We start from the raw sequence: 17523 nt of genomic DNA on the forward strand, positions 1-17523 counted from the left end.
CGGAGGGCGCGAAAAATAGTGAACATTTAATAATTGTATATTTACGTACTCGAGATCTCCCTTAGTACATAATTAGTTGCATATGAAAATAGATTTATGAGAAAATTTCTTAAATAATAATTATATGATGTAAAATAAAAAACTAAAGAAAACTTTTGCAATACTATCAAAAACTGCAGAGGAGGCTTAGCCTCCTCAGCCTCCACTGACGAGCCGCCACTGTTGTATAGTCCTAAGAAATAAACGATTAAACTCACCCAAGAAAATTAATATTGCAATATTTTACAATGCAGTAAATATATTGTTTCTTAAAAAATTTAAGGAAACATTCCCATGGCGGCTGATGCAGTGGAGATCTGGGGCGCCACCCCTCATGATATTTTCATATTAAAAAAAAATTAAAATTTAGTTTACAATGTTAGCTTAGCCTTGTGCAACGCATTAAAAAGGAAAAGTTAAAATGAGAAGTTAAAAACACTGAATACGTGGGCCCCTCGCAGCTTGCCTCTAAACTTCCAAAGTGTTTACAGCGGTGGTCACGGCTACCTTCGTCCAGAAGTGTAAGATGGAGTGGGAGTAGCGCATATTTACTATGCAGTTTGGGCTGTCTTTAGTTCCCCCGTAATCAAATAACAGCTATTCACTGCTTTTTTATCAAACGTAATTTGTTTACGTGTGGTGTAAAATTTTGTTACCTACAATGTTTCTGTTATAATGTCGTTACTATGTTTCTTATGCGTTTTTTTTAAGATTGTAAAAGTTTAAATTAAATTGTAAAGACAGACTAACAGCACTTGCAATGTTATCTATTGAAAAATCAATGATGCGAAAAATACTAACATTAATGAAAAATTGAAAAGTTTATTTCGGACAAAAGAAGAAAGAATGGACTTTAATGGACACTTTAAACACACGCACACTTTAAAAAATAATATTGAGCACAGTTTCGGTATATTTTAATGGTACTTAAAACTACTTAATTACATTTGATTTTTTTTTCAACACTGCACCTAAATTTTTCCGCTCTCCCTGGTGTGGAAGTCAAGAGCCGCCACTGGCAAAATTACAGAATTGATATTGTTACCTGTGCATATTATTTTTAGAAAACAATTAAATTATTCGTCAAACATTTTTCTAATTTAAAACAACAGGACATATCAATCAAAAGCTCTTTTAAATGCTACACAGAGATGAATGTCATGCATATGAAATATATTTTCTCCAAATGTGAACCCCTACAAAATTAATAATGTTGACCTTGAACGACACCCGAGCATTAGCAGTAGTAAAAAATAAATAATTTTTGAATGATCCTCAAATAACGGGATTCTAAACCTAATTAACTTTCTTTAAGTTAAATATTTGTTACACCTAAGATTTAATTCAAACAGCTGTTATTTTTACATAGTCCACTTGCAATTGCTTTCTTTCATTGTCCCAGGTTGGATGCCAGGTACTGCTTGCGGAAAAGAAATCTCGTACTTGAGTACGTTTGAAATTTCTCCAAGGTTTCACGTTTTCTCCAGATTTGTAGTCATCTGGAAAGTCATTCACTCCTCCTACTCCAACGCCAAGAACAAGTTTGAACTAAAACAATACCACAGTTACCAAAATAGTAATAAAAATGGATTTGAATCAGCTCAAATAAAAAATTTTAGGTTTGGTTTTGAATGAAATAATTTCTAATATTTAAAGGGACAATGAAAACTCCTTCATAACTTCATACATACTTTACCAGGATTGCTTCCTGTGAAGCCTGGTTCTGTTCCAACTTCCCCATATCTATTGCCATCGAAGAACAATTCAATCAGATCTGGAACAAACTGACATTATTAGTACGAGTGAGATTACAAAAGTGCATTGGCTGTGAAGCTAAAGGAGATTCGAAGATCTACTCAAAACTAAATAGACCGGGAGATATTAGACTGAAGTTCGACGACGTCTTTCTCGTTTATGCCTCTGAGAGTACTGAAAGGTAACCGAGAGACAAGTACAATAAACTAAATTTAAAAGATGGGCTGCGGGACACCTTTGTGAAAATTCAATTTTCCTTTTCAAAAAAATAATGTGTACAGCGACGTATTTCTCACTTATGCCATGTTCGTAAGTTGCAGAGAAGTATCGATTTTATCACAAAATTTTTTTGGCATAAGTGTCGCAAGGGACCTAAAAATGGAAAAGTTTGTAAGAAAATGAGGAAAAACATGTTTATTTGTCTACCAGTTTCTCATTAATGCCAATTAGAAATATGATATTATTATATTCGAAAAGCTATAAAAAACATTGGCATAAGTCCTACTAAGGACTAAAGAAAATAGGGCTTTGGAAAAGTTGCGGAAAATTTTACGTTTTGGTCAACGTTTTTCTCGTGAATAAATTAAAGCTTATTGCAAAGAAAAAAACGAAAGTATTCATTTTTTTAAAGGGCATAAGTCCCTGGTGAGGACTATATGCTAAAAATTTTTTGAAAAGTTGTAGGAAAATTCATGAAAATTTTTACGTCTTTCTCGCTTATGCACGTAGGAAACTACATTATAAAGTCATATAAATGTAGGTATAAATCCACATTGGATTTTCATTAAATTAATTTGAATTTTAATACGAGTCAGGTCGACAAAGTAGAAAAATAATAGAAATTTGCCACAATTTTCTCGTTTATGCCGTTTCGTACACGAGTAGAAAATATTACTAAAAGCCATTTTCAAGAGTGGCATGAATGCCTCAAGGTACCATCGCATGTAAAAATTTTTAAAAAGTTTATTTCATCACCTGCGCAATTTTCGAAATACTTATACTTACTTATATTTAGCGTATTTTTAATTTTTATAAATATAAGTAATTCATGTATTTAATGAAAGTTAATAATAAACTATTTCGGCATAAGTCCCCACATATTAGAAATGATTTTTAATTATTCTTTGAGTCATGATCAGAAAAAAAAAAATTATAAAATATTGCCACAAATTTCTCGTTTGTGCCTATTCGTAAATGAGTAGAGTATTTTATCACAATAGACCATACGTATTTATGAACAATATATTCAAATTTTAAAAATTAAAAATATTATATAATTTGAATTAACCGCTACAGTGCAAGGATGATCTACTTGAAATGAGCCGACTAATGTAGAAGAATAAGAAGAAAAAGAAGAAGAAGAAGGAGAAAGAATTAAGCTAGAATACATAGGGAAGAAACTGATTTATAACTGATTTAATATCATGTATATTGAATTTTGTTTTTTTGTTTCTGGTACTTTGTACCTTAATTACTTAATTTGTACTTTTATACATTTTATTTTTATATTAAAAAATTTATTTAATAGTAATTGAATTGAAAAACCGCTGCCAACTCAATTGTCAGAATGCTTCCTCAAAGACTTTGAATTACTAATTTTCAATTATAACTAACATAGACAATAACACTTAAAATAATAAAAATTTTTATTAACTTAAAATTAAGCATATCAAAAATATAAGTTTTTTCGGTTTTATGATTTTTTACATTTTCAAATTTCAAATAGTTTTATCTGCAGCTCTTGATGAAAACGGATCAAAATAAAGGCCTTACTACCAGCTTTATTATAAGTTATTAAGAATTATCGTAATAAAAAATATGTCGAAAAATCAAACTAAACCCAATACAAAGCTTTCTTTTTCATAAAAAAATTTTTTATTTTAAATTTTTCCCTTTTATAGTTAGAAATATTCATTTTTTATATAGATATCTTCTTCGACACTTGCGTTATTTATGATACATTTTTTAAATTAGTTTAAGTATATCGAAAATTGCGCAGGCGAGGAAATAACCGCAATATGTAATTTTTGACAACTTTTTAAAAAATTTTACATACGACGGTACCTTGTGGCATTCATGCCACTCTTGAAAGTGGCTTTTAATAATATTTTCTACTCGTGTACAAAACGGCATAAACGAGAAAATTGTGGCAATTTTCTATAATTTTTCTACTTTGTCGACCTGACTCGTATTAAAATTCAAATTAATTAATAATATAATGTAGTTTCCTACGTGCATGCAAAATGGCATAGCGAGAAAGAAGTAAAAATTTTTATGAATTTTCCTACAAATTTGGGACTTATGCCTTCATATTGGACGCATAGAGGAGTGATGCCTACTTGACACAGTACATTATTTATAGTAAGTATCATAAATTTTCAACGGCAGAAATGACAAAGTTATAGAATGAAAATAAAAATTTTCCGCAGCTTTTCCAAACCCCTATTTTCTTTAATCCTTAGTAGGACTTATGCCAATGTTTTTTATGAGCTTTTCGAATATAATAATGTCATATTTCTAATTGGCATTAATGAGAAATTGGCAGACAAATAAACATGTTTTTCCTCATTTTCTTACAAAGTTTTCCATTTTTAGGTCCCTTGCGACACTTATGCCAAAAAAATTTTGTGATAAAATCGATACTTCTCTTCAACTTACGAACATGGCATAAGTGAGAAATACGTCGCTGTACACATTATTTTTTTTAAAAGGAAAATTGAATTTTCACAAAGGTGTCCCGCAGCCCATCTTTTAAATTTAGTTTATTGTACTTGTCTCTCGGTTACCTTTCAGTACTCTCAGAGGCGTAAACGAGAAAGACGTCGTCGAACTTCAGTCTAATATCTCCCGGTCTAAAAAGTGATATTTTATTATCACGCGTTTTGAACACAAATCTGAAGTCGGTTCCCAACGCTTGATCATGGTTTTTCCGCTACCTCAAAAAATTACTTATCGTCACAAATTTTGAGGTTACATTTATTTTTCCTGCAACATATAATCAGCAATTTTTAACTAATTTTAAAATGGAAACGATTATACAGAGAATGAAAAAACTTTGAACGGAGATATCAATCAAGTCGTCTTTAAAATGATTTGCATTTCCTTAAACTAAAAACTTTGCTCATATCTAAATACTATCAAGTAAAACTATAGTTAACACAACTACACCTTTTCATCATACTTACTTGACGTCCATCGAAGTCTGTATGTATGACTAGATTCGCTGAGTGGTGCATTGTGTGCATAGGATTTTAAATTGATGCTCCTAGCTGGTTCATTATGTTGTCTGACTGGTCCTCCAAACAATAAACTGTTACCTAGATCATCTCCGGCATCTCCTGTGAGATGTTTGTTTCCTCTAGTATAGGCTATTAGTATTCTGCGGCGTTGTGGGTCTTCCAGATAAATTTCTAAAAAATATGTTGATGTTATGTTCTGTTTCCGTGAAATGTAATCATTATTTTATTCGTTTTTTATTATTTTAGTTTTTTTCTTCCCACATAAAATCTTACCTGGAAAAATCCAGTCGCCAGATGGTACTCGAGCTTTAACTTCAAAATCTCCATAAGAAAATGATGTTTTCGATTCAAGTCTACCAGAAATTACTGGATTTCTAATTAAATATGTGCCATTTTCACATAACCCAGGTTTTGTACATCTAAAAATATAATTTAAGTATATTAAGATATCCGCTGCCATTTTTTCTCTTATTCTAACCATGAATGTGTTAAATTTTGTTGAAAAATCTCAAAAATTCCTCCTGAAATCAACGTAAGAAATTACTTGTTTTTTATGGTTTTCGATATACAAGATTTTAGAGACATATCTGAATTTATCGGCAACACTATACCATTAATTTTATACTAATCTGACGACTATTAAAAATCCCAGTTTCGACACCGACTGTGAGTATTTTGAGGATTCTGTGAGTAGATTTAGTTCTTAAATGGGTTAAACACAATAATAAAAAGTCAAAAAGAATGTATTTTGTACCTCTTAAAAATTTAAAGTTTCTATGCCATAATTTTGAAAATCGTACTTTTAAAATTGCAGAAGAATAACCAGTTTCGTTAGTTTTAAAACATTATTCTCCGTAATATCGGAACGTATTGTATTATATAATTATTTGTGCGGCTCATTTTGACTCAACTTTTCTTCATTGCTTTCAAAATATCATGCAATATATTCTATTCTCAAACCAAATGATGGTCATGCAACTTACATTAAAATCAATCATGATTGAATTGTCTAGTACAAGAATCAACAGAAAAATTAGTTTTTTAGAATCTTGACCATAAATATTTTTCCCATTTGTTGTAGTCTGGTACCGACCTTTGAAAAATGTTCAATATTATGGTGCAAATAATAGGAATATATTAATTATTCGTAAATCGATGACTTTGGACAAAAATTCTGAAACAGGCTAATTTTTATTTTTAAATGCTTTCTGCGAGATATTTGTGTTACAGATGACGTCATCTGTGTGACAGTGATGACGTCATCGATGTTCTTTTTAAATACAAATGTGGATCATGTGATAACTCTTTTGAAAGGTCTTGTGATTCTTTATTCAAAATATCAATAAATTTTGGTAATAGAATTTTGTATAATGTCAAACCAAAATTTTAAAATTACGACAAAAAATGTATTTTTAGCAACCCAACTTACAATAGATTTTCAAATTGACGACCCTCATTTATAATACAGTGAGAAAGGCGAGAAGTAACCTCTTCTCGAACTTTGTCTATAACTTCTCGAGTTATTTGAGCCATCTCCATTCGAATGAGTTCTTTTAAGGCATCTAGATTTTGTAGTCTATTTTAAGAATCCGCATAAAAAGAAATTTAGAAGAGTTAAATCTGCAAACCTAGGTGGCCGTTCAAAGATCCTCTACACCCGATCCACGTATTTCGAAAGACGTTGTCCAAGTAGTTTCTTAACGTGTGGGAGTTGCAGAAATTGTAAATATCGACGACCTGTTACGGTTCATTCGAAAAAGCTTGGTGCTATGATCCTGCTACCTATTATTCCGGCCCAAAAATTAACTTTCTGTGAGTATGATTTATGTCTGATAAATGATTTATGAAATAATGAATTATCTTTCTTTCATTTGCACCATAGTGCAAAAAATAGAACCTATTTCACATAACAGCTAATCCCTTTATCTTTTCTGTCTTTATATCTAGGGAAAAAAATTGAAATACTAAAGATGTAAAAAATTTTGTTACGATATTAAAGAAATATATAAAGAAGTTACATTTATCTCTTGCGTTTCGAAGATGTAAAGCAAACTTTCGTCTTTTTTTTAATGGACTATCGGCTAATGGAATCATTTTTTTTATTACAGCGATATACAGAGTGAGTCATTAATAATAGTACCAGCTCAATGGCAGATTGTTAACGTCAAAACCTGCTAATTTTCTAATTTAATTCCCGCCGAATCTCAAAAACTTAAAACGTCTGTATCTCGAAAACGGTTTAGTTTATCGATTTGTACCTAGTATAACTTTTTTATTTAGAATTAAACGTAGTGCAATAATTTGTAGTTAAAAAATTCAAAATTGTAAAATACAGAAAGTTAGACAGATTTTTACATTGTTAGGACAGTATAACTAGCGCCCTCTAGACGTTACCTCAACACACTTGGCCTACAAGAAGATGAAGCTATTAGAAAACCGCTTAAGAACCTTTTTCTTAATGGAGAATTTAAAGATGTGTTTAGTAAACTTAACAGCGAAAACATAACTACCCAGAGATTCCATGAACATCTTGACTATTCGGAAGAATAGTAAAGGACCCCGCACAAATCTTATGGAAATTGGGTCCCGGTCAAATTCGCTGAATTTTTGATATGTGATAGAGTTCATCATACTGGTCAATTGTGTCAATGGCCACAAAGCTCAAAAATGGATAGTTTGGCCGGTACAGAGCTTTAAAGCTCCGAATATCCTCCACGGATTTATGTATATGCGCAGTGTGTATAGACTTTTGAAATAGCCTATTTCATTTTTTTTATTATCTAGGTTTATATTTTTGAGGTTGCTGAATTCAGATCTGTTGTTAGATTTTCAAAATTGACAGTTGGCAGCTGTCAAATAGCTGTCAATGTGCTATAATAAAGCCAAAAACTTGTTTTTTTATGTTTTATCTTTCTTTTTTTTTAGTTCGATAAGTTCAAAGACGATATCAAATCAATAACAATGACTATCGGCAGCTGTCATTTAGCTGTCAACAATTCTTCAAAGTCCGGTAATAAAGTCAAAAAATTATTTTTTGTTTATAACTTCAAGTTTTTTAGATAAGTGAATATAAATATGATATAAAATTATGTAGTCATCAGCTTACAGCTGTCAACAAGCTGTCAACTAACTGTCAAAATGCAATAATAGAGCAAGTAACTTATTTTTTGTGCTTAACTTTGTGGATAAGAAATCAAACATGATATAAGTTTATGACATCACTTTTGAACTCAGTGATCTAAGCAACTTAAAGCTTTTTAAAAAAAGTAACTTTTTGACTTTATTATTGCATTTTGACAGTTAGTTGACAGCTTGTTGACAGCTGTAAGCTGATGACTACATAATTTTATATCATATTTATATTCACTTATCTAAAAAACTTGAAGTTATAAACAAAAAATAATTTTTTGACTTTATTACCGGACTTTGAAGAATTGTTGACAGCTAAATGACAGCTGCCGATAGTCATTGTTATTGATTTGATATCGTCTTTGAACTTATCGAACTAAAAAAAAAAAAAAATAAATCATAAAAAAACAAGTTTCTGGCTTTATTATAGCAAATTGACAGCTAGTTGACAGCTGCCAACTGTCAATTTTGAAAATCTAACAACAGATCTGAATTCAGCAACCTCAAAAATATAAACCTAGATAATAAAAAAAATGAAATAGGCTATTTCAAAAGTCTATACACACTGCGCATATACATAAATCCGTGGAGGATATTCGGAGCTTTAAAGCTCTGTACCGGCCAAACTATCCATTTTTGAGCTTTGTGGCCATTGAGACAATTGACCAGTATGATGAACTCTATCACATATCAAAAATTCAGCGAATTTGACCGGGACCCAATTTCCATAAGATTTGTGCGGGGTCCTTTACTAAATATTGTGCAAAATATCAAAATTTAGTTTATTTTACGAATTGCTTTGAAATTGCAAGAAAATTTCCTAAAACTTTCGTCCCTACCATTTCTTCTTAGACAAAAAGTTAAAAAAAAATTAAGAAGGGTAGAATGTCATGTAAATGACTTTGTAGGTTCAAGTCCTCTGATATTTAAGTGTTATCTCATTGATGTCAAAATTTTAGAAAATGTACACACTACTTTGAAGGTCAAAACAACATTTACTAAACGTATGTCATATTTTTCGTACTATTATAAATTTTTATAAACATTCTGCTATTACCCATCTGCAAGTTCATCGCCTATGCTTCCCATCGTCAACAACTGCTTCGTATCCTCCCTTAGTCTTGGTTTTATGCAAAGTTGGTCGTTTTTAATAAACGTCACGTCCTTATCTTTTTTGTAAAACACAAACTCATAGTCCTAAAAAATATGATCAATTAAAGTATCATTCAGTCAGTGAAAATGAGCATTCTTTAGTGTTAATGACTGATCACAAATATTTAGGTTCAAAATATACAGGGTGTTAATGGAGTTACGTCAAAAATTTAGAAGGGTGAAAAAGGAGCAAAAACTGATGTCACAAACTTGTATCGGAAGTTCAAGGTCATAGAGAAAAAAGCTAATTAAAAATGAGTTTAAAACTGTTTTGGAACTGCCGAAATACATGTATTTTTTAGCGCGAGTACTTACAAAAAATTCTGTAACACTTTTTACGCGTTTGTAAGTTTCTTATGAAGCCGGACTGTATTCGAAAGTCAGTTTGTAATACATTGTTGTAGTGATTGCTGTGCTGTTTTTCGAGAGTACATTTCTAAGTTTTCCTTTGAAAATGGCGTATTTATTTAGCAATCGCGAATATTATGATATGCTCATAATTTATGTTACAGATGAAGCATGTTTCAGTCGAAATGGTGTACGTAACGTCTACAACACTCACCACTAGACTATCGAAAATTCAACACGAAATACTTTGCGGTGCCTTTCAGCAACAGTTTTCAGTGAACATGTAGGCCGGTATCGTTAATGACAATGCAGGGATGGCCGGAAGTACGGAATAAAATTCATATCTTTTGAATTAATTAATTTTTTTTAAAACGCCGAAACACGTAAACTGATTTTGATTTTTTCCCATCTTTCGATTATATAATAATTAATTTTTCTTCAACCCCCTAACCCCTAGCTACCCCTACTTTTTTTTCAAATGGAAACATAAGGCATGAGGGGGCTCGTTGAAAAGCTTATAGAAAACTGAATCCAGCGATACCAAATAAAAAAGTTTTTTTTTTTCAATAGCAAATTTTTATTCATTTAGAAATTGAAACAACTAGATAATTTACAAAAATAAACTCAATGTCGCAAATGCTGAAAATTTCCTCCATTCACTATTTGTGACCACAGCATTCTGAATGACTTCAGCTGGTAAATTATGCATCTCCGCTCTAATCTTGTTCTTTAAATTCTCAATATTATCCGGTCTGTCCTGGTAGACTATTTCTTTCAAATATCCCCAAAGAAAATAATCCAGGGGTGTTAAGTCGGGGGATCTTGGCGGCCATTCAACTGTACCCCGTCTACCAATCCAGCGATTTGGAAACATTTCATCTAAGTATCTTCGAACATCAATACCAAAATGTGGGGGAGCGCCATCTTGTTGGAACCAAATTCTTTCATTCGGTATATCTGGATCAATTTCATGAGGGAAAATCACAGCTAGAGCAGGTATCAGGTCAAATGTTAGGAAATCCAGGTAGCGTGCGGCAGTAAGATTTTCTTCAAAAAAGAATGGGCCCAAGATTCTGTTGTTGATGATACCTGCCCATACATTAACTTTTTGTGGATGCTGCGTATGCGATTCGCATGTCCAGTGTGGATTTTCCTGGGACCAAAAGCGATAGTTGTGCCTGTTAACCACTCCATTTAAATAAAACGTAGCTTCATCCGAAAAAAGTACGTCTCGTTGAAAACCATTATTGTCGTCACACCGTCTCATCATTTCCTCACAAAATTGTAATCGCCTATCATAATCGTCTTCCAAAAGCTCTTGGACAAGACATACCTTATAGGGGTGGTATTTCTCTTGTTTCAGAAACATTCGAATTGCAGTTCGAGAAGCATCGTGATTGCGGGCCAATGAAACAGTTGAAGTATGAGGATTTTCAACAAGTTCTAATGCAATGTCTAATTTCTTTTCTTCATTCAAAGCACGTGCCCGTCCAGTTTTGGGCAAAGTCTGTACTGTACCGTGTTCCTCAAATTTGTGAAATATTTTACTAACTGTCCCTTGCGAGATTTGGTTTTCGGGATATTTCGCATTAAATAAATCGCGCACTTCAGCCTGACTTCTTATTTTGTCTCCACATCCAAGCAATATCAAGATTTCGATGCGTTGCCTTTCCGACAATACCATTGCAATTCAGTAAATAACTTGATTTTGACACAATAGTAACGTTTCGAACTCCAATTTACAACTAAAGCGAAAAATTAACCAGAAAGCCTGGCAAGTAAGTGGTGCCAAAAAAACGCAACATAAAAAATATATCTTTTTTGCGTTAGCAGTGATAGGTACAGTTTCAAATTCTTTATTTTATTCTGTGCAAATTCATGGAGGATAACACTGAAGATAATTAAATTTTATTTCACTTGTTAAGTAGGTGTTTTATACAACCCTAAAAACCTTGCTATTGAAAAAATAAAACTTGTTTATTTGGTATGGCTGGATTCAGTTTTCTATAAGCTTTTCAACGAGCCCCCTCATGCCTTATGTTTCCATTTGAAAAAAAAAGTAGGGGTAGCTGGGGGTTAGGGGTTTGAAGAAAAATTAATTATTATATAACCGAAAGATGGGAAAAAATCAAAATCAGTTAAAGTGTTTCGGCGTTTTAAAAAAATTTACTCATTCAAAAGATATGAATTTTATTCCGTACTTCTGGCCATCCCTGTATAATAGGACCTTTTGAATTGTCTAGATGCAATCGCTTGCCGGAGTTATTGGAAGACGTGCCATTATATATTCGACAAAATATGTGGTTACTGCATAACGAAGCCTCCGCTCACTTTTTTGGAGAATGCGCTTCTTTCTAAATATTACTTTTCCCGCAACGCGTGCGAGCGAATTGGATACGTCGCGCTCAAGTTTGTGTGCAAGCAAATGGTGGGTACATCGAACATCTATGAAAATCACCAGTTCTCAAAAGGTGGCTCCTTGCAATATTGAGATAAGTCCGATTTTAAAGTTACATTTTACTCACACAGATCCGTGTATTTACCTCATTTTGACATAACGGAGATGTGGCAAACATATTTGACATAAGTTCATTAACATCCTGTATTTTTGTGTAAATACTTACAGGAACTGCGGGCATATATTGTTCTAAGGTCCATTTTGCTTCATCAAGGCTTGTAGCAAAGTTGTCTTCCAGAACTATTGCATCTTTGCATACACTTGTTCGATCACTTAGTTTCATTATACTAGCTTTACAGCCTGTTCCTGGTACTGGACGCAGTTCTAAAATATGTATGAAGTAGAAAAAATACAGATACTGAAAGACGAGGTCGCTAAAAACTATTATTACACCATCAAGTATTTTGGAAATGTGTGATCAGTGATTTGATTTTTTATTCCTATTCATATTTTATCCCATTTGAAATGTTATAAAGAATCACACCCTTTGCGATTATCAGATAATTTTTTTTATTTAATTTAATTTAATTTTTGTACCTACAGGAAACCCAAATGATACAATCGAAATAATAACAGTTGTTCTAAATAAATATTTACAATAAACAATAGTTAGGTACCTTAACAAATAAGTAAATGTATAAAATAAGTGCTACAAGACTGAGTTCTTTTATGAACTTAGTAAGTTGACAGCACCATACTTCAAGGATAACGAAAAACGTTATTTAAAAATTAAATAAAAAAGAAATTAATATACTTTTATTGCTCTTAATATTTTTGTAAAATAAAAATAAAATAATTATCCTATACAATAAATTATCCAATAACTTTTTAATTTTTCGCTAGGTCAATTATTATTATTAGGTTTTACGATTTAAANAGAAATTAATATACTTTTATTGCTCTTAATATTTTTGTAAAATAAAAATAAAATAATTATCCTATACAATAAATTATCCAATAAATTTTTTATTTTTCGAGACCGCTATGTCAATCATTATTATTAGGTTAATTTTACGATTTAAAAAGCTTATTTAGTTTAGTTTAGTTTTCAACATAATTTTAGCCATTTATAAAATTAAAAACTATAAAACATATTAAAACTATAAATTTTACTAATTATTTGCAAATATCTTACTCCGGCTACAAATCCAAACAAAATAATCTTTTGAACGTTTGTACTGCTATATCGATTAAAAAAATCATAATAATGTTTATTGTAAATATAATCTGATCCAAGATATTGTAAAAAGAAAATTTAAATTTGAAATGTTATCATAATTTTCTTTGACTTTTGACAGTTTTTTTTAACTTGACTTGTTCAACGCTCATTTTTGAGCATGATGTATATTGCATCTGAACTAAATATATCTATCTGTCTGTCTGTCTGTCTGTCTGTCTGTCTGTCTGTCTGTCTGTCTGTCTGTCTGTCTGTCTGTATGTCTGTCTGTCTCTCTGTCTATCTCTCTGTCTATCTATCTATCTATCTATCTATCTATCTATCTATCTATCTATCTATCTATCCATCCATCCATCCATCCATCCATCCATCCATCCATCCATCCATCCATCCATCCATCCATCCATCCATCCATCTATCTATCTACCTACCTTCAATAAAATAATTTACCCAGACCAAAAAAATATATCTTAAAGTAGAAAATCTACCGATGATTATGATTTTTTTTAGAATTAAAATCTCTTCTGTAGTTTTTGAGAAAAAAAATCCGAAAGTTTTTCGATTTCGTCACTTTATTCACATTAAATTGTAAATATCTCGGAAACGAAGCATTTTTCGAATATTTGTCAAAGAACAAAACGTGTTTATTTTGGTCCATTCGGCTAGTAACAACTTTCATGTTTATAACAATTGACTGACCACGCTGAATAATATAAAAAAGTATGCAAATTATTAGAAAAATACACTTTATTAAATAAAAAAAGTTTCGTGCTGTAGATTTTTGTTTTAAAAATTTTACCTTCATTTAGAAGAAATTTCCTGATCTATACATGCTGTCTAATCAATACACTAGTATTTTCAGTATAAACTTACCTCTAACGGTCCAGTTCTGAGCATCTTTTCTATATCCCAGAAAATTGTTCTGGACGAAATACCAATAATGGATAATATCCCCTTCTTTTAACTTCAAATTAGCATTATAATACGTAAAACGGTCTTCACTTTTAATTTTTACGTCTCCACTAAAATCTCCAGGCTCAGTTCGACTAATGTGTTCATTTACTTTACCGTGGAAGGCAAATAACTGCGTATCGCTATCGGCTAAAATATATTTAATTACATAATTCAAAAAGCAATTTTTAATTTATTAAACTACACTTGCAATCAAAATCATATCTTTGTTACCAATTAATAAATGCTAAAGTCATTGTGTTGTGTGTTGTGTTTTATATTAACCATTAATTTTTATGAGACAAACTAAAAATCAGTTACAGAAATAATTTTATTACTAATAGCCTTAAATAATAATTGTTTAAGTCTTTTTCAGATTTAATTGCAAAATCTCGCAAATTATGATTAAAAAAGTAGATTGTTAAATATTAAATACTTAAAAGTGATTCTTTTAAGAATTAGTCTCATACATTATACATAAATTGTATATATGTTAATATATGTGACAGTTCCTGATGATATTAAACAAAATCAAAGAAACGAGTTTAAAAAAATAATAGAACTTGTTCCCAATATTACTTACCGGGGATGGAGGCTCGAAATCCAGCGGGTTCATAGGCTTCCAGACTAACTTTTGGTATTGTGAAATCACCATAACAGGTACTCTTTAAACAAATTAATAAAAACACTACTTTGATGGACAACATTATCGTTTTAAACCCTCACTACTTGGATGGCTAGTCATTCTTTGATTGTATTGGGATGCCAGAATCATTTGCTCGACCTTGCTTAACAACAACAGTGGCGTGGTCTATAATTTGTTTACGAAATGAAATTATTTGTTTAAATATAGATAATAAAAATATAAATATTGACATGGAGTAGTTAATATAATCAAAATTGAATCACTAACTAAAGAAGAATTTAATTAATTTTACCATTCATTCGTACCTATATTAACGTTGCCTTCTACGAAACAAAACAAAAATATTTCAGTAGTTACACCCATTACCTCATATTTAAAATGTATTAGCTATATATTGTGTTTATACAAAAAATATGTATTGTAGTTTTAAAGGTGATTGTACAATTTTTATATTTAGTGCAATTTGCTCCAGAGAAAAATAGAATATTATACACGATGATAAATTACCTATATTATCGACTCGTGATACGTTCTACTCGTGGTTAAAATATTGTTTTATCGTCTAATACAATAAATAACTATTAATTTTCACACTAGAATGTAAATATTTACTTTCCTGCTAATTCATATGATAAGTTGAATTTTAGATAATATTTAAATTACTACCAATAACCAGAAAAGTTTAGTTAGCCTATTAGTAAGACTTCAATCAAATTTTTTTTTACGTAAATTAAAGACATGATAATTTTTTGTTACCCCTAAAGACCAACAAAATTTAAAGATTTAAAATAATGAAAATATAAATAATGACATATATTAACGTAATCGTCTAATTGTAGGTCTAAACCGTAAGATACGCCTATGGAATAATGTTTAAACTGCTACTCCTTTTGACCATGATAACAGTATATTTATAAATGCTAATCTTATATTTATTTGCATTTGCAGTTAAAAGTATTTTACTTTTTTTAATTTATGTCTTGAAGAAAGTGTATTTGATTTGAATGACCGAGTACATATAAAACAAATTAACTTTGAAGCACACAGAAAAATTATATTATATTGATAGTTGTACTTTTATAAAAACCGAAGCGTTGAAGCATGAGAGTATTGAACTCAATAATAAGAAAAATGAACTCGTACGTTTAATACTTTCAAATAAAAACGAATTCAGGTACCAACTTGAAGAAAAATCAATTTGATTTTGTGTTAAGAGTATCTTTTAATTATATATTAATCATCATTTAATGGTTTTTTATTTTCTGCTTTTTGTCATTTTTGTAACGATAAAATTAAATATTTAGGAATCCGCAGAAAATATCTACTGTCTCGCGAGTTAATACTGGTTATGTAAAAAAATAAGTATTTAAAATCAACCTTTCACGTAATTGTTTTAGCGTAAGGGGTTATTTATTTAATTTAATTTAAATCATGAAATTTGGGATACAGGTGTTTTAGGTGATACTGCTCAGAATTTTAATAAGAAACTTCTAGTGATTTTAAAAAATTGCATCTAAAAATATCTCAGTAGGCCATGGATTATCAACTAGACCATCGAAATTGTTTCAGTTAAAAGGGCACTATAAATAAAACTTTCATTCGTCTGTGCACAAAAATTTTTTATTGAATTTGATTGTTTTATTATTCGCAAATTTTATACCTCGTTGGGACATGAGAATGTATGTGGCCATATGTTTAATAATTTATTTCGTCTGTATAACATGTACTTTTATTTTATCAAGCTAATCATTTAGTATGTGGTATGCAGGTATAATAATTTAATATAAATGTGCTTTAAATTATGATTTTATGTTAAAAAAAATTGAATTGAACAAATTGTTTATTTTAGTAAATAAAAATCCCCGTAAGGTCAAATAAACATCACTTTAATTATAGATAAAACAGCGACATGTACTAAACTTTATATAACAACAGATGTTTACTTCTGTGCTTTTAAAAAAGAAAGCTATTAACTTAAATTCAGGATTATTGATAGTATCTGGCCTTGTTTGCCCTAATGAGGCAGACCCACAAAATTTTATAGCATAAACCAGACCATATTTTTTGTTGCTACGAGTTTTCCAAATATCCTAACCTAGAATTGCAAAAAAAACATCACGAGGTAATGTTTCTCCTCAAAACTCGTTATGATAATAGCAAGAATTACCCTTCTCCTTTAAACTCCATTTTGAATCGTTCGAATATACCTATTTTGCTCTCTGAGAAATCGTTTGTTTAAATTGATTAGTTTAGGGTACCTACTCGTCGATATTCGTAAATTTAGTAGCATCAAGTGAAGACTTAAAAAAAGACAAGAACCAAATTACAACAACTAAATTTCCACTGGTCCATCAGGTTTTCAAGATCACTGATTACGAATCCAAAGTCAGAATTATAGAATTGAAAATATCGGATCCAATATGGTGGATGAAAAAAAAAATAGAATTTAAAGGTGAAAAATGTTCTAAAAAATATCGAAAACCTGAAGAATCTATGGGAATTTTGGTGTTTGTAATTTTATTATCCTCTCTTTTTTGAGCCTTCATTTCACGCTACGAAATTTTTGAATATCGACGAATATGCAAAAACTAGTCAATCTCAATAAATGATGTCTCGGCGAGGAAAACTG

General features: G+C 30.7%; 1 protein-coding gene across 1 annotated transcript; it reads right to left on the reverse strand.

Moving 5' to 3' along the window:
* Positions 1–841: 841 nt before the first annotated feature.
* Positions 842–15000, reverse strand: LOC108905202 (beta-1,3-glucan-binding protein 1). Its single transcript, XM_018707988.1, has 8 exons — positions 14832–15000; positions 14171–14398; positions 12287–12444; positions 9220–9359; positions 5307–5452; positions 4980–5204; positions 1731–1813; positions 842–1587 (listed from the first exon to the last, which is right to left on the reverse strand). Exons 1-8 carry the CDS (start codon positions 14953–14955, stop codon positions 1384–1386), a joined length of 1308 nt encoding a protein of 435 aa, XP_018563504.1. The 5' UTR covers positions 14956–15000; the 3' UTR covers positions 842–1383.
* Positions 15001–17523: the final 2523 nt, after the last annotated feature.

The sequence above is a fragment of the Anoplophora glabripennis genome, unplaced genomic scaffold (assembly GCF_000390285.2).
Source record: "Anoplophora glabripennis isolate ALB-LARVAE unplaced genomic scaffold, Agla_2.0 scaffold68, whole genome shotgun sequence".
NCBI classification, from domain to species: domain Eukaryota; kingdom Metazoa; phylum Arthropoda; class Insecta; order Coleoptera; family Cerambycidae; genus Anoplophora; species Anoplophora glabripennis.

Excerpts from the sequence above, each read along its gene's own strand:
- LOC108905202 (XM_018707988.1), bottom strand. The coding sequence starts at position 14,955 with ATGTTGTCCATCAAAGTAGTGTTTTTATTAATTTGTTTAAAGAGTACC. Across the intron at positions 12,445-14,170 it reads TCAGAACTGGACCGTTAGAG|AACTGCGTCCAGTACCAGGA; the intron begins GTAAGTTTATAC and ends TACATATTTTAG. Across the intron at positions 1,814-4,979 it reads CAGACTTCGATGGACGTCAA|ATCTGATTGAATTGTTCTTC; the intron begins GTAAGTATGATG and ends AGTTTGTTCCAG.